At 36.3% G+C, this 23,126-nt stretch overlaps 2 protein-coding genes across 7 annotated transcripts in view; one reads left to right on the top strand and one right to left on the bottom strand.

Moving 5' to 3' along the window:
* TCEANC2 (transcription elongation factor A N-terminal and central domain containing 2) overlaps nt 1-192 on the bottom strand; it is a 31,312-nt gene extending 31,120 nt beyond the window's left edge. The window contains exon 1 of one of the 3 annotated variants that reach the window (XM_019742815.2): nt 94-192. The gene's annotated coding sequence lies outside the window, so the exon portion shown is untranslated. Of the gene's footprint in view, nt 1-60 lie in introns of all 3 variants that reach the window. The other 2 variants (XM_074334754.1, XM_074334756.1) reach the window with 2 other exon arrangements.
* TMEM59 (transmembrane protein 59) lies at nt 148-22,009 on the top strand. Of its 4 annotated transcripts, none has more exons than XM_019742809.2 (9): nt 148-464; nt 3,946-3,978; nt 4,951-5,056; nt 6,569-6,663; nt 8,626-8,778; nt 10,345-10,426; nt 11,222-11,306; nt 15,186-15,294; nt 21,348-22,009. In XM_019742809.2, the coding sequence occupies exons 1-9, from the start codon at nt 276-278 to the stop codon at nt 21,501-21,503; spliced, it is 1,008 nt and encodes a 335-aa protein (XP_019598368.2). In that variant the 5' UTR covers nt 148-275; the 3' UTR covers nt 21,504-22,009. The 4 variants fall into 4 exon arrangements, with proteins under 4 accessions (XP_019598368.2, XP_019598370.2, XP_019598369.2 ...); XM_019742810.2 differs by having other exon boundaries at nt 150-464; nt 11,225-11,306; XM_019742811.2 differs by lacking the exon at nt 3,946-3,978 and having other exon boundaries at nt 149-464.
* The last annotated feature ends 1,117 nt before the right edge of the window (nt 22,010-23,126 follow it).

The raw sequence follows: 23,126 nt of genomic DNA, 5'->3' as shown, positions 1-23,126 counted from the left end.
ACATGCCCCAGCGTGCGGGGCAAAGGGAAGGAGTCAGGGAGAGTCGGTTCGCTCTAGTACTCACGATTGTTGCCTCTATCTCCTCTCGCCAACCTAGAAGTTCGTAGACTCCGGGGTGGGGCGGGAGGCGGCAGTTTCGAGCGGGTCTGGGCGGAGCTGAGACAGCGGAGGCGGAAGAGGTGGCCCGTGAGGCGGGGAAGGGGCTGGCCCCGGAAGGAGGAGGAAACCCTGGAAAGAAAACAGGAGCTAGTTAAGCTGCTGTGACAGGGAAGAAAATGGCGACGCCGAAGGGGAGCCTCTGGGTTGGGGCCCAGTTGGGGCTCCCGCCGCTGCTGCTGCTGACCATGGCCCTGGCCGGAGGCTCGGGAACCGTTTCCGCTGAAGCGTTTGATTCGGTCTTGGGTGATACGGCGTCTTGCCATCGGGCCTGTCAGCTGACCTACCCCTTGCACACCTACCCCAAGGTAGGGCCGGTCCGAACCGGGCTGCAACCCTTCTCTGACCGCCCATCCCTCCATTCTCCCGCACGTCTGTCCGCTGATTCCACCATTCAACCTCTGTTTCCCACCTATATAGCTCCAGTTTTCTTCCCTAATCCTACCCGCAACCCGCTCCTTCTGTGATTACCGGAAGTTTGTGCTGCACCTACCTCGTAATGGGTTGGGGAACACAAGGATGAGAAAGATACGACCCCTTTTCCCTGGGAGCTTGCGGGGCAGCAGGGGAGACGAGCATTCCCAGGGGCAGGAGGGTAGTGATGATGAATGCGGGGGTCCTCACCTTCATGGAGCATAAAGAGCGGCGGGGGCCAGGAGCAGATATGCAGGCCCACACACAAAAGGTTAGTTTGTAACAACCCATGTTCACTAAGCGCCTCTCTGGGCTGGGAGCGCACGGTCTGTTCGGGGAGTCAGACAAGTAGACAGGTCCGCTGTGGTATGAAATGTATTAAGTCAGCTCAAGGAGTTGTGAGACACACAGGAAGGGCTTTCTGCCTGTGTTGAATTACTGTGCACGGCGCTGCCTCTAGGGACTGGCATGGCTTAAGAGAAAAAGCAGTAAGGTTTCCTTCGGCATTCGAAGAATTTACCATTCACTGCACAAGGCAGGGAATTCGTGGAGTAGTGGGTAAAGAAATGAGACCACCCCTCAGGGGAGAAAGGGTCAGAGCTTAAGGAGAGGGGTGACCCTACTTTCGCTCACTGCTGTCGCCCCCTCCCCCCGCAGGTGCTGTCTTTTCAGCTTCTTGAGAACTCGGTTTATTCAACGTTCTAAATTGCGTGGTAACAACCCAGCACTTTCCCATATATAATTTGGGTATACGCCCCTTCCCCCCCCCCCCCGCCTTTATTTATAAAAGCTTTTGGTAATGTTGCTGGTCTTTTTCATCTCGTTTTTCCACCCTCCCCTCTATGCTGTTTGCTTAACCTTGTGGCTAGCCCTTTTTGCTCTCAAACTACAAAGGGACCAGAAGGACAGGCCCAGTGAAGTTAGGATGTTCCTTATTGGCAAGTGTTTCAGGTCGAAATGAAAAGTTTTTAATGCTGCCACTTTCCATATGTCAATGTACTGCTGGATTTTACGTTGCATGAGGTTTATCAGTTTCCCAGAAAAAGTGTAGGGTAGGGTATTATCCTAAATAATATCCTGTTGATATATATATATAGCAAGAGAGAGAAATGAGAAATTCTGACTTCCAGGCTTAAATCAATGTATACTGCCCCTAAATACATTATTCTCTTCTTGTAAGCCTCTCATCTAAGAAGATTGTATGAGGAAACTCATTAATATTGATTTGGCCTAGTTTGGGGCGGAGACTTAGTTTGTATCATTTGACTGGTTGGTTGCGGGTTTTGGGGTTTTGTTTTGTGTGGTTTTTTTTGAGATTTTCCTAGCAAGTTTGTAGTATGAATTAGAATGCTAAGAGAATAATTAAATAATTCAAAAGGATAATATCCACTACTTTCTAAAAATTGATGTGAAATCTGTAAGTCATTTTCGCTTATTCTTAAAAGCTATTCTCACCAGGAACTCTAAATCATCTGGTCCCTGTATGTCCTTGACTTAAAATTTATTAACTGTCTACCCTCTGTTAGCCAGTATGATGAGAGATTTACACCCATTATCCCTAATTCTCACAGCCACCCTGCAAAATAGGGTTTTACAATTGAAGAAATTGAGGCTCTGAAAGATTGAGTGACTTGCCCAAGGTCATAAAGCCAAGAAGTAGTGGAGTAGTTGGAATTTAGTCCCAAAACTGGCTACACTGTGCTATCTTCTGTTAATAACGTTGTATTAAATTTACTTATTTCACTGATTTCTGTTGGCCCTCCTCCAAATTATTGGGTTTTGCAGTTCAGGAAAAAGCAGTGTGTTGTATAAGAAGTGAATTTAGATGAATTTACAAGCTCACATAGCCTCTCTTGTTCTGGTATTTGTAGCTGGCAGATAGAACTCTCATCTTGATGACTCTTTTTTCTGAATTAATTATTTGTTGTAAGAAAGTAGACTATCTTACCTGTTCACAAATACTTATTTAAAAATTATTATATTTTACCCTTTAGCTTTCCTCAAAAGTGCAATTGCATAATTTGCCTGGGTCCAAATATAAGAGACATGTCATGTTAATAACAAAACTAACTAGAGCCAACTTGGTCATTTTTTAACAAAGTGTGGGCTCTGGAACCATACAAACCTGGGTTCCACTCGCAGCTTTTATAATCTGTGTGTCCTTGCTGATCACTTAACTTCTGACTTTGTTTTGCCAGCTGGAAAAAATAAAAACCTCACACCTTGCAGAACTAGTGTGAGGGTTACAGATAATATATGTGACATTCTCAGCACATGGCAGCAGATAGTTATGTCTTCTGCTACGTGTTATGAAACCAGTTTGGTGTGTATAGTATTAGTAGTGCTGAATAATGAGACAATAGTTAGCTTGACCTACCTCAGGATATGAAAATGCACATAAAATCTATAAATGGTATCGTTGAGATTCTTTGTAATTATTTAGCTGGTGTTCTGTTTGGTGGGGAGCACCATTTCCTTGTGCTCTAAATCAGAGGAGATTTATGTTATAAAATCTTGCCTGTCATTTGGGATACATAGGGCCTGAATTATTTACTTGGAGTAATATTATCTAAAACATGAAACATGTGCTTGGAATAAGGATATGATTCTTCATTGCTACCTACTGAGTGCCTCCTCTGTCCTGGGTGTTGTATGAGATGTGAAGTGTTAGTACGGTGCCTGGCACATATGGGTGCTCATTAAATATATTATGCATGTTATGTCTGTTTATGAGATGGTATAACATAATATTAATGATACTGTGAAAATATAAAATGTACAGTCATATTCATGATTGATGTAAGAGTATTGTCCCTGTTTTACAAATAAGGAAACTGAGGCTGAGAGAGATTAAGTGACTTGCTCGTACTTGTACAGAATAAGTGGTGCTGAGCTTCAAACCTAGGCTCTTTCCACTGTGCCGTACTCTCTTTTGAAAAGGGTACTGGGGGGCTTGTTGGGTTGGTTTAACAGAAGAAAACATACATATCTGAAAATGAAATGGCATGCAGTATAGCTCATACTAATGAGCTCATGCTTCCTCTGCGCAATATAAGGAAATGTGTGATGCGCCAAAGACATGAGAATTCTTCCATTGTTTTACAAAGTCTGCAAAAGCAACTCAGGTATGAAATTTATTTTAATTGTTAAAAGTCTTTCAATTTCACCTTAACAATAAATGCAACTAGAACCAAGGTCCAAAAATGCGCTACCTTCAAAGCTGTGTAGTAAAGCTTGTTTAATATTAGACTGCAGCCATGTCTTTGTAATGGATTTCTGCTGCTACATAAATTTTACTAATCCTTCTGCTGGAAAGAAATGAATACCGTTGTACTGGTTGCTAACTGGTATATGCACATCCTGTTTCCTTATTAGGTGCCTGCCAGTTTGTACACAGTGGATCACACAGTAAGTTAAGGGGCTTCCCCTACATGTACTGATTTGTTTCAAATATTATATGTATTTCATTGAAGAAAAGCCTGTTGAAGACATTGTCACTGGTCTTACTAAGCAGTTAACATTTTCCAGTAATGAAGAATCTATCCTATCTTGAGCTCCCACACATATACAATGATGTCTATGATTATTGTTTCCTATTTTAAAAGTCTATTATTATGATTAACACTACTACCATTTATTGAACACCTTCTATGTCCCAGGCACTGTGCTAGGAATAGCTGTCTTCCAGCATTATTGAGGGGTTTGGAGCTAATTTATAGCTATTACCTCCTTTTATGATGAGAAAACTAATATGATCTTTAGATAGGTAAAGTAACTTGGGCAGGGTCACTCACCTCTGTCTGATTCCTTCCATTGGCCTTTCTCGTATGTCACACTGTTGCTCTTGTTTGTGTTTTCATTTAAAATAAGCCTAGTTTTAAAAAATCATTTCATTTAAGCATTTTTATAGATGTACACCTCACTTTGTGGGGCCCTTTATAGCACTATTTGCCATGTGAAGCTAATCACAATACTTTTCCTGAATAGCCTGATGATTTGTACAAATATTTATGTGACAGAAATGTGCCATTGGTCCTAAGATACTTGCTTACTCATTTCTACCTCTGTTACAGTCCTGATTATGTCACTGTTATTTTATTTTCAGTTTTTCCTCACAAAATATGGGGAAAGAGTGATTTTTACCCACTAGGCTTCTTTTCTTGGGTATCACTTTAAAAATAAGAAACTAAAACCTTTTTACATGGCAAAGGTCTTGGGTATTACCTGGTTCCTATCATTTTCTTTCTGTAATAGAACTTTTATTGGTCACTTTATAACAAACCCTACTAACTTTGCTTTATTTTTGTCCTTTTTTGGCCAACTAGTATTTTTTGGAAAATACTATTTTTTGGTAATCCTCCCTGTTCTTGAATTCCCTAGGAAGAGGAGTTATACGCATGTCAGAGAGGTTGCAGGCTGTTTTCGATTTGTCAGTTTGTGGATGATGGAATTGATTTAAATCGGACCAAATTGGAATGTGAATCTGGTAAGATGCTGTGCTAATGACATCAGCAGTATATAACACTGATGTTTTCTTTGAGTTGTTATACTTTTAATGTATTTTCCTCAGAAAATGACAAGCATAATGTTTAAACTAGTCACCCAGCATATTTTAATTATTATGAAGGTAAGAGTTTTAGTAGCTGCTTGTAGAAATTTCATGGGCTTTAAATTTCATCTGTTTGTTGAGACAATGTTTATTTTGTACTATGGATAGGACATCTTTGTTTAACCAAGTATTTGGTTTAGACAAATGCAGTAGTAATTACCCTTCTCATAATTCATTCCTACCTTTTCAATGGATAGTATAATTTTCCTAAGCCTTTCAATCATAGGCTAGTTGACTTCACTCCAAGTTTTTTACTGAATCAAGCCTTTGACTCAGTATTTAATAGTGTATTCTTTGTGGGTCATGCCAATAAAAGAAGTAGCCAGAGTCTTTGTCATCTCTTAAACCACTATTCTTACTTTTTGCTGAAAGAGAGGTGTTTAATAAAAGAAACCTGTAATCAGGACAAAACTAACATTTAACTTTTTAAAGAACTATAATGGAATTTTTTCCGTTCACTACATTGCACTATTTATTCAGTGTAGCAGAAGGTGCCTTTCTCTCAATCACTGTGCTGTGACTCACATCCAGCCTCTGTGATATCATAACCTGATTTTTGATGGCTCAGTCTCCTAACTAGCCATCTTTATATGTGCATAATGCTATTCATTTTATTATCTAGCATCTTTGAGAAGTATATTACAAGACTGGGTTGAAAAGAAAAATAAGATCGTCATAGTGGTGAAGTGTTCTATCACAAGAAAGAAATGGCTGTGGTGAACCTAATGAAGAGAGTATATCTGGTAGAGACCCAGAATCCTGATGTAGAACATTTTCTAAGTTCCCATTTTCTCAGAATTTAAGGTGTTTGATTGCTTTGTTTTTCTTTTTCTTTGCCATGCGAATATGCTTGCTTCTCAACTAAATAATCAGTTCTGAACAGTAATATTATATATTTGTGTAAATCATAATAATGTATACTATTTTGTTCAACCCCATGAAGTAGATGATTGTGTTTCATTTTACACATGTGGAAATCAATAGTCAGAGAAATTAAACAGCTCAGCCCAGGTCACATACACAGCCAACAAATGATGGAGTCAAAACTTCATTCAGGATACCTATCCAATGAATGCAAACCTAGCTACGAGGTTCCCCTCATGAATGTCATCATATAGCCAGAACCTGAGTGTGAAATTAATAGATTTATACCTGAAACATTTGACTTGTGGGAGGTAAAAGATAGTTTTGTGGGGTTTTTTTAATATTACATTTGCTTCTATTACCAAATTTGAAAATCCATACTGATGAAATGCTTTTTAAGTATAAGAAATTTCTTCATAAAATCCCAAATCCCTTTTCTATCCTCCTCCCTTCTCTCTCTCTCTCTCTCTCTCTCTCTCTCTCTCTGCCTCTCTTTCTTGTAATTTGACTGTTTTTCTCTTACAGCATGTACAGAAGCATATTCCCAATCTGATGAGCAATATGCTTGCCATCTTGGTTGCCAGAATCAACTGCCATTTGCTGAACTGAGACAAGAACAAGTACGAAACAATACTGCCTTTCAAAATTGCCTGCTTAGATTGCACTTACTTGTACTGAAATGTTTACCACCCTTTTGATCCCATTTTAGTGTTATATTTTATAATTAGTTTTTAGCAAGCAAATTATATATTAGCAGATAGGAAAATCAATTATACTTTTGTATAACACTTTACTGTTAAAAGTTATGTTCACATTTATAATCTCATTTTGTTTTTTCTCATGATCCAATGACGATATTATCCCTATTTTGCATATGAAAAAAACTGGGGCTCAGGGAATTTGATAGTTCAGAGTCCTTTTTTTTTCATCCCACCTGCAATTGCCTTAACTCACACCATCATCATTTCTCATCTATTTTACTAAATTAACTTCCAAACTATATTCCCACTAAAACCCCCTGTAGTTTACCTTTTAGTCTGTGTCCAGGTATTTATTTTCTAAGTAGAAATCTTATCATGTCATCTTATGTACTTATATACATCTTATAATACTCCAATCTTACATACTTCAGTAGCTCCCCATTGCATACGGGTTTAAGTTCAAACCACTTATCACAACCTGGCTCCTGATTACTTCTCCCATGTCATGTTATAATTCTCCAACCCCCATATTCTGTACTGCAAACATACTGGGAAAAGTTTCTTAATTTTATTAACTTTACATAAAAAATACATGGTAGAAAACTCAAAAGGTAAAAAGACTATATAGTGAAAAGTGTTCTAGTCCTGTATCTCTCAGCCACTCACTTTTTCTCCATTAAAGTAGACAGGGTTACTATGCAGATAATATTTTATGCATATACGAGGATACGTGTATTTTTTTAAAATATAAGTATACATAAAGATTACTCAGTTTTTTCACTATATAATATTCCGTTGTATGGATATATCAATGTATTTAAGCATTCCCTTATTTGTGGACATGTAGATTATTTCTAATCTTTTTCATTTAAAAATTATATGCATATTTCACACATTTATGTTAGAATCGGAGGAAAGATGATACCAATTAATGTTAAAATTTTATCAGTAGCTTACTATACACACACACACGTATATTCAGCCCGTAAATACGTTTTTCACCCTACCCTGTTATCACATTTCACATTTTATACATACTGTGTTTCCCCGAAAATAAGACCTAGCCGGACAATCAGCTCTAATGCGTCTTTTGGAGCAAAAATTAATATAAAACCCAGTCTTATATAAGACGTGGTCTTATAGTAAAATAAGACTGGGTCTTGTACTGATTTTTGTTCCAAAAGACGCATTAGAGCTGACTGTCCAGCTAGGTCTTATTTTCGAGGAAATACGCTATATTCTTTTGATTGATTTTTTTTTGCCTTCCTCTTTTCCATCATAATGTTCATTATGGCATGATTTATTTTACATGAAAGCATTAAAGATGAAAATGTATGTTATCCCTTTCCCTCCTACCTCTTGAGGTCTTGCTAGTCTTTTTTTTTTTTTTTTAACTTTTAATTATTTTAAGTTTGCGTTTCCAGGACCCTCAGCTCCAAGTCAAGTAGTTGTTTCAATCTAGTTGTGGAGGGCGCAGCTCATAGTGGCCCCTGTGGGGATCGAACTGGCAACCTTGTTGTTAAGAGCACAGCGCTCTAACCAACTGAGCTAATAGGCCACCCCTTGCTAGTCTTTATTTAATCAAATCTTAAGCTTCGCCCCATTTTTGTACCTGATTCAAAAGCTTTTCATTCTGATAGAGGTGACAAGTAGCTTGTAAATATGTTTGGTGGCAAATTTAAGGGATTTTTAAGCTTTACAATAGTTAATTTACATAGATAAGAGTTTAATGCTAATGATGATAGTAGATTCATTTAATTATTTACACTCTGTCCCAATAAGGATTTGGAGAATCTTGATTATGTTGCTGTTTTGAATACACATATATAAAAAATAATATATTTATCATGATTTAATTTTTATGCTTTTTTTTTTTTTAAGCTTATGTCCCTGATGCCCAGAATGCATCTACTCTTCCCTCTAACTCTGGTAAGGTCATTCTGGAGTGACATGATGGACTCTGCACAGAGCTTCATAACATCTTCATGGACTTTTTATCTTCAAGCTGATGATGGAAAAATAGTTATATTCCAGGTGATAACTATGCTTCATAGATGCATCTAAAATAAATGTCAACAACAGTAAATGTGTATGTCTTAAATGAATGTCTTGGCATAGTGCTATGTATTCAATCACTAATATTTATCAAATAATAATTACTTATTTCGCATAATGTAAACATTGGGCATCACGACACGGTGTGACTTACGCTTCCCTCTGCCCTTTGAAAGTCTAACGCCCATTGGTCCTTATCTAACAAGAACTCTGAGTCTTCTAAATTTTACAGTGGTTAAATTGATAAAATAAAACCTCTAGATATGGGAGATAAGAATAATTGATATATTTTGAATGTAAATAGTGGCATATGTATATATATCACATATGGATATTAGAGAACAGCAATATGACATAGTTTTTAGTTGTTTTTAGTGCTTTTCCTCATAACTCTTGTAAGAGAGCTTGTTGAAAAAGCATGTTGACTCCTAGAAAAGTAACTTTTCTCCTACCTCATTGTTTACCATGCAATGTGATGATAATATTAGCTATCTCTTGAAGGTTCTTATGTACAAGGGATTTATATATTTTATATCTTCAACTGAATGAATTTGTATTATCCCTCTTTTATTGATGAGGAAACTGAGTCTATCTAAATTGTTTAAGGTCATCCTGCCAGTAAGTAACAGAAATAGGCTTCAAACTCAGGTCACTTTAGCTCCAAGGCTCATATACCACCCTGCCATGCTGACTTCCTCGTAATTCCATAGTTGAATTCCTCAGATTTACCAGCCCACAAATGATTTTATGGCACTGTCTTTCTCCTCTGGTAATAATTAAAGTAAACCTTTTAATTATTATTGTTAATTGAGTAGCTTACTATGAGGCTAGTATGTGATTTTTAGCACTGTGTCCTGAGCTTTGGGCCTGTAATAAGTAAAACACAGAAGGGATTTTTCTCTCTTTAAATTCATGAGTAAGTTTAGTGTCCTAAAGCTACTTAAGTTAAAGCTTAAATTGACTCTTAGAGTGGAGCCCTCATTCATTCCTGATTAGATGTGAAATTAGCTATTTCTCTCTTTGTGTCAACTTGAGTGTAACTAGGATGGAGAAGCCCCCATTTCAGAGGATCAGCGTTACATGTAAAGTGTGGAGTGTTTAGCTATAATTTATGAATTGCTCATAGTTAAAGACGAATAGGAAAAAAAATAGAGATAATAAGTGTTTAACCAAAAATGTTGGCATTCTGCTAAATTATTCCTGATCAACTACAATTAGAACTCATTTTTTCAGGATATGATATTTAATGCAGTATGTTGTAATTTGTCCCTCATATTTTTTTCTTTTTTTTAAAAATGTTGTCTGGAAGTTACACTAAGTACTTGATGATGCCAGAAATCTGTCTGTTTCTTTGCAAGGCACTGGATGTGATGTTTAGGAAGTGCAATTAAAATACATTGTGGTTAATGTGTCTTCTTTTTTATATCATATTTCTGTTACTTTTTCTCAGTTTGAATGTTTATAGAGATGATTTGTTATAGAACTTGCTATTGAGAAAGGCTTTAAGAAGTACAAATGACTTAATTGCTTTCATTATCATTTTAGTCTAAGCCAGAAATCCAGTATGCACCACAGTTGGAACAGGAGCCTACAAATTTGAAAGACTCATCGCTAAGCAAAATGTCCTGTAAGTTTTATTTTAAGCAGCTTGGGATAAAAACCTCAGCAGTCAAATCTGGTTGTGGTAGACTCGGCTGAGTGATTGTTTTTACACTAATGGAAGGTGAACACATAATTTGTAAGACAGTGTTTCAAACTTGAATGTGCACTTGGATCTGGAGAGCTTGTTAAAACATATTTCTGAGCCCCCCTGCAAAGTTTCCAATTTACTAAATCTGGGAAAGGGCCTGAATTTGCATTTCTAGCAAGTTCCCAGATTTTGTGGATGCTGCAGGTCTGGGGACCGTACTTTGAGAACTACTATTCTAAAACCATTTGGTTTGCTTTGAAGGATGTTTTGAGTATAAACTAATGAAATATTCTGATATTTCCTTGATTTCTACACTAGAAGTGAATTTCAATTCATGGGAATATAAAACATCAAGCTAAAACTGAGCTTACTTTTTCCTTATTTTCGATACTGATTTAATTAACTTTCCTATTATTTTAGTGGGTGGACAATGACAGCGCATGAGGCCATCTTTAACATTAGAACAAACCAAATTCTGTTATTCATGTCCACATGTAATTAAATCAAAGCATCAATGCCAATGAGAATTTGAAAATAAAATAGGAAATCCTTAATGTAGTAGAATATCCATTTAGTGTTTAATGTGCCATAGGAACTTGGATTCATTATAAAAGTTATCAGATTACACTTATGAGAACAACTGGATATCAGTGTCGTGTATAGATCTAGAAGTAGTCATTTGAGACTGTCTTGGAGTATAGGATATCATAAACATGAACCTTATTATTTCAGCAGATCTTCAAATGAGAAGTTCACAAGCACACAGGAACTATCTTGAAGATGGAGACAGTGATGGCTTTTTAAGATGCCTCTCTCTGTATGTATTCCTCTATGGGTATTAGGAGATAAAATCTGATTTGTATCTGAGAGATACATTCAGTTTTATTATTTTAAAATTATTATTACCTGCTCAAAAGTAAAAAGCTTTTTTACCTTTTTCCTACCAAACTTGTACTTTGGGGTGTTTTAGTTTGTTTAAAAGATAATATGGATACTATTTTAATAAGACCCAAGCAGGTATTTCACAGTACAAAGGCTTTCTTGTTGGGATTCCTTGATTTATGTTAAGAAACGTACTTCTCTAGCCATTTAAGATAAGCTTTAATTTAAAAGTAAATGTTAATGGTTTGGGGGTTGCATTTTTGTTTTTAGCTGCAGGGCCACACACGAGGCTGGAGGAGGTAGTAAGGGCTACAGGTTAAAGGAGGGCTCCGTGTTCTGTACTAAGGAGTGTCAACTCTATGCTAAAGACTCTTACGGGTGTCAGGGAAAAGTGGACAGGCAGGAGTAATGGATACCGTATGCCCTCCTTGGTATTCAGAAGGAGTATCCAGCCGTCTGAGGGTGAGGAGGGTTTTAGCAAAGAATTCCTGCTTCTCCTCCTCAATGAGTTCTTCCCCTGCACCCCACCACAAGAAAAAAAGAAAAGAAAAAGAGAAAGAAAGTGGGCCGTAACATTTACTGATAATCATTTACTCTGTTTCAGACACCAGGCAGCGTGTAGGTTGTGCAGCGAAGTGCTTGCCCTCACAGTGTGTACGCTCCAGTGGGCTGTTCTAGCTCAACTGTAACACGGCAGTAGTCCAAACTGCATGCTTCCTGTAGTTTCTTGAGATCGAAATAGTTTCTTGATAGGTTTTATCATATCAGTGGGGTTATGTTGGAACCTAGAAATTAATGCCTTTTACTGAACAAAGTCTTTAAACTGGGTAAGAAAATGAGTATTTAACTTTAAATTTTCTCTTCCTTTCATTTCTAAACCTGCTTTTGACCTTGTGCAAAAAAAAGGGAGGGGCAATTTTTCTCTCTCCAGTATTTAGGATTTTTGTTGCAATTTGATAGTTTTATGAAAGCTAAGTAATCACCAATTATAAGTTACAATTTAGTCTCAATAGTACACTACCTGGCATCTTATTGGTGACTTACTGCCCTTTAACATTTTGTCCTTTTATGTTGTTCTTTTAAATCCAGCATTTTAGAAGTAATTTTGTAAATGTTTAACTTGCGAAATAACTAACTTTAGAGATTTAATCCTACCCTATGAGTTTCTGTGCACAGATATGAATTATTAAAATAGTATCCTACATTTTAATAAAGAGTATTCTTTTTTAAAGGCTTTTTCCCCCTTAATGATCTCACTTGACTCTTAGAACAGTATACCCTGTGATAAGCAGGTAGATAGAGAGGTGAATCAACTACCCCCAAGATTATACATCTACTATGTTAAAGCAAACCAAGGTTTTCTAATTTTACGTCTTCTACTCATCCTGTTCTTCCATAGCTGTCTGCTTTCTAAAGGGTCATGATTTTTTCATGGTTGCATACAAGGTCACCTAGCCAGTCAGTGCAATCTGGTCTTCTGACTCTTACTGCAGTGCTTCTTTTTGTTATATCACATCGCTGTTAGGAAGGTACCCTTGGCATCCAGAATGGAAATTGAGGTCACTCATTTTTTCACTTGTCATTTCTTTTTGCAGAGTGTGTTATGTCCAGGCACTGTTTAGGGACTTGAGACCTAAGAAAAGATGTTCAGTCTCTGCCTCTATGGAGTCCTCAGGTTTAGTATGATAGACACAGACACACAAACAATGAACGACACAATATGATTGCTATATCGGGCAGACGGATGGCTCAGTTGGTTAGAGCGTGAGCTCTGGGCAACAGGTTGCCGGTTTGAGTCCCACATGGGCCAGCTGCGGAGCTGCGCCCTCTGCCACTAGAATGAAGAAAATGAGCTGCCACTGAGCTCCCGGATGGCTCAGTTGGTTGGAGCGCATGCTCTCAACCACAAGGTTGCCAGTTCGACTCCTGCAAGGGATGATGGGCTGTGCCCCTGCAACTAAGGTTGAACAACGGCAACTGGACTTGGAGCAGAGCTGCGCCCTCCACAACTAAGATTGAAAGGACAACTTGACTTGGAGCTGATGGGTCCTGGGAAAAACACACTGTTCCCCAATAAAGTCCTGGAAATACACACTGTTCCCCAATAAAGTCCTGTTCCCCTTCCCCTTAAAAAAAACAAAAAACAAAGCAAAAAAAAAAGCCCAGTGTGATTGCTATATGTCATACATACACATATCTCTCATGTACAGAGTACAAGGAGTATGCCTAAGTCTATCAGAGGCTTCAAAGGGAGGATTTACAGAGGAGATAGAAATAAGTCTTAAATGATGAGTAGAGGTTTTTGCTAGTTGTAGCACATTTGCTTAATTTTTTTCAGCTATGCTGGCTTCCTAAAGAATGTATAGAATACGTTAATATGTATAGAGAGTCAGGAGAATCAGAGATTTGACCAAACCAGGTAGACAGGAACTAGATAGGAGCAGGAAAGTAATCATTTAGTATTAGGAAGAGGCCTAGACCGGGTTGGAGAACTTTAGTAAGTCAAGATATTATGAGGCCTGAACTAGGATGGTGGATAAGGAGAACAGGAGATAGTGGAGATGGTTGAGAATCTGTAGGATTGTTTTTTTGTAGAGATTGCAGAAGTGACCTGACTATAAAATGAGCCCCAGTTTTTTGGTTTAACTAGTTGTTACTGGAACCCAGATATCAAATGTATCCTTTTCATTTCATGGAAGGGTATTCCTTAGTACCCAGATTAGGGCTGGAATATGAAAATTAGACATTTTTCATTAAAAAATTTTTTACTCTGTTATCTTTCTAAAATGGAATACTTAAAACATATAGGATTCCCTGCTTTTAGATGCAATGCATTTTACAAAGTCAGTCTCTTTTGCAAGGAGACAAACAATGACTGCATACTTTTTCCTTAGCATGTTCAAGCGTTGGCAAACCATCAAGTAAATGGGTTATGGTGGTCAGTCCAGATCTTTTGTTAGATAGTGTTGGATGAGCACAGATGTGAAAATCGGACTACCAGTATTTACATAGTTGTTCAGAATTAGACTCTTAAATATTTAAAAATTGCTTGACTTTTTCCTGTTCTTGGAATTTTAATCTATAGTTTGGCAAACATAGGTCAATCGTGGGAAAAGCTTTAGTTGCTGATTCTTGTAACTGGCTTTCTACCTTAAGATATTTTAATCATAAGAAACCCATAACTGTATCTTTACTAAGATATGCTGTAATGGGTACAGAATGCCTCATACTAGATGTGCTCTTGTAAATTGAAATAAAAGTAAATTGTAGCAAATTAAATATTTGAAATGTTCTAGAGAAGCTAACTTCCGGAAGCCTGTTGTGAATCCTTTTGTAAAACAAATGACCATTTCATAATTTATTCTGTGATTGAGATTTGGGTTTTTTTAAACGGGTATCATTGTAATACCTTGCAAAATAATATATATGACATTTTTATAGCAGCATACAACTTATAGGACAGTTTCATTTGTCTTATCTCATTTAGTAATTTAAAAATACCCTTGACAATAATTTGCTTTAATTTTACACATTTAGCAGAAAGGCAGTATATCTGATTTTTTTACTTATAAAAAGTGATACAGCCATGTTACAGAAACTTGAGAAATGGAGGAGAGGATATCATACCACCTTAATATAGTACCTATTATAATACTTCCTTCTATAAGTATGTTTTTAAAATAGTTTTAAAGATAGTACATATAAAGTTTTAATTGTATTCGTAAACTAAGGGTGTATAGGTGATTGCCTTTAATTATTAAGAATCTCCTATTGTGAAATTTTTGACATAACTAATTGTTGATTTTTTTTTCAGTAACTCTGGATGGATTTTAACTACAACTCTTGTCCTCTCGGTGATGGTATTGCTCTGGATTTGTTGTGCAACTGTTGCTACAGCGGTGGAGCAGTATGTTCCCTCTGAGGTAAATTTAACGCTAACACCTCAGCCATTTGAAGACTGAGCCATATGATTTACCATTTGAAATGCTTGATTTGTTTAGAAAAACAAGGCCTCTATTAATAGACTAAGAAAAGATTTGGTAGTTTTAATTACACATATGGGGTTGGAACACGTACAATTACAGGTTTGCAGCACAAGAATCACTATTCCCAGTTTTCTGTAGTGTACTGTACTGAAATGTATGTACTGTAGTTACATATATATTGACTGGTTTGAGTACAACCAAACCAGTTCTGGTTCTTGAGACTGAAAAAACCTGTTGATACCAGTTTCAAAGGTGATATTTCAGAAAGAAGACTTTTAGAAATCACTAAATTTTAAATTAATTGCCGCAAATGTTCAAGAGTAATTGCTGCTTTAGAAGCAGCAAAACTAGAGTGTTTGATTTTGAGTTAACATGTTCTGGTATATAACTCAGAGAGAGAAAACTATCATGACATCCTTGGTAATTAAAATATAATTGTCCCAAGACACATAACTGTTAAGTAAAGGAGTTTTGTTTTGGGGGAAAGTCTATAATTTGATGATCCAATTTAGCTTTCAAGGAAAGCTAAATTTATATAACTAAATATAGGATGATAATGTCTGTTGACATCAAATCCAACTGAAATAAACTTTAGCTCTCTTGTGCCACCAAAGTGCGATTGAAAAAGAGAGAAAAGAAGAAAGGGAAATTAAAATAGACTCTGTTAATAAGTAGTTGGCATGGCTCTTGAACCAATCTTATCTTAATAGACTATAAAGATATGTTTTAATATAAGATTTACACATGAATAATTAAGATCATATTTCTTTTTTTTTTTTTTTAATTAAGATGATATATAATCTAGGCAGCTAGAAACTGGGGCAGGATAGTGTTGACAACTAACATTTACATAGTTCTTTAAAATTTACGAAGTATTTTCTTATATCTTACAAGTCCAACAGTACTCTGCAGCAGGTTTTATTATCCATTTTATAGATGAGTAAACAGGTTTACAAAGTCTGGTTAAAGTTGCTGAGATTGCACAGCAATGCAAGTATTGAGACTACAATTAAGCTCTTTTGACTTACAGCTCCTGTGTATCATCTTTCCTATGGCTGATCAGGTGTTTAAGTGGCACAAATAATAAATGTGTAAAGTGTTAAGGAAAGCAGAGACTGTGTACTGGGATTGTCAGTGAAGGCTTTTTAACCTGAATTTTGAGGAATGGGTGGTAAGGTTTGGATTAGCAGAGAGGGGAGAGTGGACAATTTTCCCAGGTACAGACAAGAATAAGCTAGCTATTAGGGAAGTACTGTACGGAACTGACTTGATTAAAAGAACTTAAATTAGGAAATTAAACCAAATCGATAAAGTTGGACAGGATTGGGAATTGTAGAAGTGTTAGAGATTGCATAAATTTCTGTAAAAAAAGTACATTTGATATGAATGTACTGATGACATCCTCTTGCTGCATTACCTACTTGTGTTCTTGTTTAGTTCTGATGTCGATGAAATGACCCACCTGACATAGGATTGCCTTTACCTCTGACTTCCTTTTGAGTTACCCCTTGCCTTCTAAATCCTGTGGCAAGAAAGCCAGAACCCTCGAAGTCTTTGTTGACCTCCCCACCCTGTGGCACTTTATTCTTTACATTGTATTTCATTAGCTCAATTCCTTCTCCATACCCTTAGGATGCATATTCTAAAAGAATAAAAAATACACATAGAGAATGATCTGTTTATTACCAGGAAAGACTGAATGGCTGGCCTCAGGTGCAGTTTACCTTCATAAATCTACCACAACGCGCATGCTGGTTCCCAGACCTACTGACTAATGTTGAGCACTTTCTACTAGGCACTGATATGAATTAGCTCCCACTAATTCCGAGAGATTTCTTTCTCCCACTAATTCTGTGAAATGGCTGCCAAAATTATCCCCATTTTCCAGATACAATAACTGCAAGAGAGACTATATAATTGCCACAGTGTCACATACCAGTAAGTGTAGAACCAGAACTTGAACCCAGATAGTGTGATTCCAGAGCCAGTACTTTTAAGTTTCTTTAGTTATCCTGGAATCAGAATAGGAGAGTTGATTATGTGATTCATATCAGGAGCTGATGTCCTGTGTGCCCTGTGACACTAGGAAGATAAATACCACTGAGACCACCTGGTTCATGTTGTTGTTCCAGGAGGCTCCAACTCTCTTATCCAAACAGTTCTTAGATGAATATTTCATAGTTTTTCCTCTCTTAACCTTATTTGACTTATGAAAGTAACCTCCTCTTCTGATACTGTTTAGGTATGTTAATGCCAAGCTACCATTGTAGTTTGGTCACATCTTCTAGATCTGGGGATCTTTCCCTCCTTTCCAGGTGACTCTTGATCTTTCTTTTCCTTTTCGATGTTGTCTCTGTTGTAATAAATTTTGATTGTATAGCTTTAATTCTGTGAGAAAGTCTCTCCCACTTTTCCCACTTCTGCCTCCTAGATTCTAGTGACCATAAAGCCTAAGGCATTTAGACCCATGTGGAGACCTGGTGATGGCTGTTACATTCTCTCCAACTATCTGCCTTCTGAATGTTACTTTCTTGCCCCTCTTTGAACTCTTCTTCCTAGCTTTAACAATTAAATTATGGCTGCACCCTCAAAGAGTCTAGACTTTTCTGAGGAGACATATTTTCTAGAAAAGTGTGTGGAAATAGCTATTTAGATTCATTGCTTTTAGGCTTTACTTTGTATGTGAAACCACATTTTCGCTAGGTATTAAGTTTGTTTCAACTATATTTTTATTATAAAAATACTGTATACTTAGTGTGGAAATTTGTTAAGTACATATAAAGAAGCGGGAAAAAAAAATCATCCTTTCATCCAGAAATATTGTCGTGTTGCCATTTTAGTGGATTTCTTTCAGTATAAACAATTTTTTTGTTTTTGTTTAAAAATACTGCAGTGTAAATATTTCCCCCCTCTGTTTACTATAAAAATCATTGAGAACTTAGCATTAGAAATGTTATTCAATTTTTTTTTTTTTTTTGCCAAAAGCCACCTATTTTAAACTTTACTTTCAGAAAGTCTTTTCATTGATTTTATTGGAGCATAGGTTATTGCTGACCCCTCTCCATTTTAAGAAACTCCATTTTAAGTCCTACGAGAATAATCCATCTATGACCAATGTTATTTATATTGTGTTTGTTACTTACATATATGTTTCTGTATGTTTGTAGGAAATCATAAGCCTGTTGAGAGAATATGTGTCTCTTCAGTACAGCCTTGGTTCTTGGAGGTTAAACATGAAATATAAAAAGTTTCCTTTTCAGTCACTAAAACAAAGCTTAAAATGGTGGAGATGAAGGTCAGGAATGTGGTCTTAGAAATGTATAAGCAGCTTCATTTTTCTTATTTAGGAAAGCTCTGAAATAATTTATCTTTAGTCTGCTTTGCATGTAGTATTTAGGTATTTATCATATATCATTTATTTGTAATGGGCAGTAAGAGTTAGCAAAGAATTTCATTTTCTTGGTTGATCTTAAAGCAGTGTCATTTGATTGACTTGATGTATAAAGATTCTGCTCCTCTTCACTTTTTGCCTCTGTTCTGTCACATTTGTGATGTCATTTTTGAAAATTAATGGGATGGCGGTTTTTCTTGTTGAGCTATCTATTTAAGATAATAAAGAGTTGTCTGTCATTCATAGTGGTCCTCGACAGGCAGGCCAAACTTGGCATACCAGAACGGGGTTTGGCAGTATTGGGTGTTTCTTCCTAGAGATCAGGCAGCCTCAGAAATTCGCTGTAGCAACAGATGTTGATATAGATGCTGCCTTATTGTTATTTCTTTATATGTGTGCTTCCTTTTCTCTATTTGTCAAGACCATGATCATCTGATTTTGTGTGGTCAGTTACAAAGAGCTTTAAAGACTCCTAATAACATTCGTGTTAGTAAATCACACACATTTATGGATAACTTACTATGTGCCAGGCCCTGTTCAAGGGATTAAAGGTACAATGAAGAAGAAGATCAAGACAGAAGAAAGTTAAATGTTAAAGGTTTCGGTGACTCAGGAAGTAGGGTGAAATATGTCTTAAACTATAATAAAGAGTATTTTCTTTGTCAAAAAACACCACCAAGAACCTTGTTTTTCTACAAGATCCTTGTAGAAGCTTTAAGTCTTATAAAAAAAGTCAATTAGAAAACAATGTAAGTGCTACAGCTTTTTAATCCAAATTCTGTTAACACGTTGCGTACGGATCACAAGAATCTTCACGAGGGATTTACACCCCGCTGTACGCAACGTGTTAAGAAACTGAGTTTTAGAAAAGATTTAAGTAACTTATTCAAGATTGTGTAATGGTTATTGACAGAGCCCAGGCCTAAAGCCCAAATGTGTATTTACTAATTGAATTTATTTTTCTAACTTTTAGAAGTAATACATGTAACATAAGTTAAATTTTTCTCTTCAGATAAATCAGTCAGTAGTTTTTTAAAAACTTCCAAGTAGTTACCATTTTTAAATTTTATCTTCTATTTTTTTTTTTTGTCAACTTTAAATATTATCTAATGTCTTCCTCCTACTGAAGGATGAGGAATTTAGTTCCTTACATTATCTCCTACCTCACCTCCCATCTCTTCACTTTCTTCCACGTTGATGTTTGAAATCATTCAGACAGTTACTGGTTGCTGTGTCAAGGTCTTTAAATGTTACTAGGTAGAGTTGTGAAAGATTTTCTTTCACAATGACTCAGAGCAAATTGTCACATGTTAATTCTGGGTTTTAAGGAGGCCACGTATATCAGCTCCATGTCCAATCCATCAACTGCTGAATTTTGTCTGGAAGTTACTCTCTTACTGCAAAAGTATAAGGTACTTGGGCCGTCTTATTATAGGGTAGCCATTGCCTTGAAAGTGTAGGCAGCAGACCGTATCTGAAACATGTTTAAGTAAGCAACCATCACAACAGTCACTTTTAGAACATTTTTATCACCCCCAAAAGAAAACTCACACTTGTTAGTGTCACTCCTCATTTCCTCCCGAGCATCACCACCACCACCACCATCACCATCATCACCACTCCTAGCCATAGACAACCACTATGTGGTCCCTTGTGACTGGCTTCTTTCACTTAGCATAATGTTTTCAAGGTTCATCTATGTTGTAGCATGTATCAATGTTGATAAGTACTTAAACTCTTTATTCAACGTCTTTTAAATGCACCTTTCCAACATTAAGTACTTCTGTGTGGTTCTTGCTGTATAATCTAGTCACTTGCCCTATCAGTAACATCAGAACTTCAATTTTTAACTCATGATTCAGAGCTTTGTTGCCAAGGGAGTGAGTTAACGAAATCTATCCCATTTCTTAGTAAAATCTTTTCACTTCACTTGTTTACCTTTAGGAGACAGACCTACATCTAAATAAAATACTTTCCAAAGATATTAGACGTGACCATTGTACTCCAGTGAATTTTATGACATTTGCAATGACTGTTTTATTCTTTCATTGATTTGTTTTACTATCTTCTTGGATATAATGGTAATAATTTGAGGAGCTTTTATATGTTTATGAAGATCTTTCTATCAGTGTTAAAATGTTTCACGTATATTCTTTGTTCTACTCATAGCCTTTTAATATAGCACGTATTTTCCAAATGTATTAAGTTAAAACATTTAGAAGGAGAGAAACTTAAATCATTTAACAACTTGTTTGGAGAGTTAAGAGTTAAAGGAATTAATCACTTAGGGTATCAAACATCTAGAATCAGAGCTTTTGGTGTGGCCACACTAACTTCATTTAAATCTGAGCAATTCTTTTCTTGATACTCAGTTGTTATACTTCTAAATATTTTAAGTTGGGACATGTAGAAAAAACTTTTTTGGCCATCCCTGGCAGCTGAATCTCATATTTGTAACACTTTGACCAAAGCATTCTTCATTCTTGAGGATGTCTATAGCAATCTTTTTTTTTTACCAAAAAAAAAAAAAAGAAATTGCTTGAAATCTTAGAGAGGTTAATTATCCAAATTGCTAATGTGTGTTGATTTTATTTTGCAGAAGCTGAGTATCTATGGTGACTTGGAATTTGTGAACGAACAAAAGCTAAACAGATACCCAGCTTCTTCTCTTGTGGTTGTTAGATCTAAAGCTGAAGATCATGAAGAAGCAGGGCCTCTACCTACAAAAGTGAATCTTGCCCATTCAGAAATTTAAGTGTTTTTTTTGTTTGTTTGTTTTTTAAGAAAAGTGTAATAGACATCTAAATTTCCATTCCTCATAGAGCTTTTAAAAGTGGTTTCATTGGATATAGGGCTTAACAATCACAAAGGCAAATAAAGTTACCCAAATCTATAAAGACTGTATTTGCTGTAACTTTCCCTGTAACTTTTTCCTAGTAATTTAAGAGGTGAATATTTGGAGTTGTATTTTTATTTTAATATCTGTAGCTACTTTAATTATTATTTGCATTGTTTTTGTTTATTTTCTTTCTTAGCCAAATTCTATGAGCTGATCATTGTTCTTCCCCACCTCTCGCCACGATGCCATCAATCACCTTAGTTTATAAGCTGAATGCTCAGTAGACTATGATGCTTCTGCTCAGAAATAGCCCACAGCCTGTAACTTGAAATTTAGCAGGAAATGCCCTTTGATGACACTACATTTTCAGTTGTATTGAACTGAAGTTATTAAAATTTTATTTGAATAATTACGTGCTGAAATTGAGTTTAATAGACTCCTGATTTTCCAATCTTTCCTCTCACCCCTAGCCAACCCAGACAAAAATTGTGAAATGTTCTATCTATTGCTATATAATATGATCAGGGAACAAATTGAAGCAAAAATGATCTTCTCAGAAGTGCATTTTATGTTATTTGCACAGCCTGTATACTTTTGTTGGATGAGTCTTTCCAAAGAACCTTTTCTGTTAGAAAGTATATCAAGTATAAGTTTAAAGATATTTTCAGAGAAAACTTCATTTTGACAGTAAGAATTAGACTCTTGTGATGCAGAATTAAGTATAGATTTCACTTGGCAAAAGCTATTATTATCATTCTTTTATAATAATACAGATTTAAAACCAAGAGTGATATCAGGTAACACAGTATACCAGAATCTTAACATGATTCGGTGTCATTATACCATGAAATGTTAAATAACTTTGCAAGCCAATACTTTCCTTACCAACGGGCATTGCTGACAACTGCAGTAGTACTTTCTTACTAAAGAGTGAGTCACACACTTATCTTACAGCCTAGTCACCAGCTTTCTCTGAGTCAAAAAAATACAATTAACAAGACCTTGTTCACAAAACATAGGTTTCAGGTTTTAAAATAGTTTGCCTAGATTCGGAAGCTAAAGGGTTAGAGAGTATGTGACCACATCCAGATGCAGAAGAGATGAGGAATTACTAAGCAGACATCAAGCAGTTATTGTCTTATTTTTTGTGAGAAAACAGTTACAAAACATGAGGAATGGATTGGAGTTCACCTTTAAAATAAAGCCCAATTGTCTTATTCCCTCCCCATGGGACATACTTAGGTTCCTTAATATCAGGCACAGGTTTAACTGAAGCAAACCAAGGGGGAAATAAAAAATGTGCAGATTTATAGGAGTCAGCCCACTGTTAGGAAGGGCCTCCCTTATAAAAGCTAAAGGAATATCTAGATAAGGAGCAACTGTATGATTGTCCTGCAGTCTCTCACCTTCCCTTGGTTTTGTTTCTCTTTGCTTGCCAAATAAAGTTCCCTCTGACAATATTGATTCAAGTGCAGATAAACTTACCGCTCATGTTTATGAGACAATTCTTGTATGTTGAAATACCCCATCATTCCTTGT

Source organism: Rhinolophus sinicus, linkage group LG06 (assembly GCF_036562045.2).
Source record: "Rhinolophus sinicus isolate RSC01 linkage group LG06, ASM3656204v1, whole genome shotgun sequence".
Taxonomy (NCBI): domain Eukaryota; kingdom Metazoa; phylum Chordata; class Mammalia; order Chiroptera; family Rhinolophidae; genus Rhinolophus; species Rhinolophus sinicus.
This window is presented reverse-complemented; position numbering and strand designations above follow the sequence as displayed.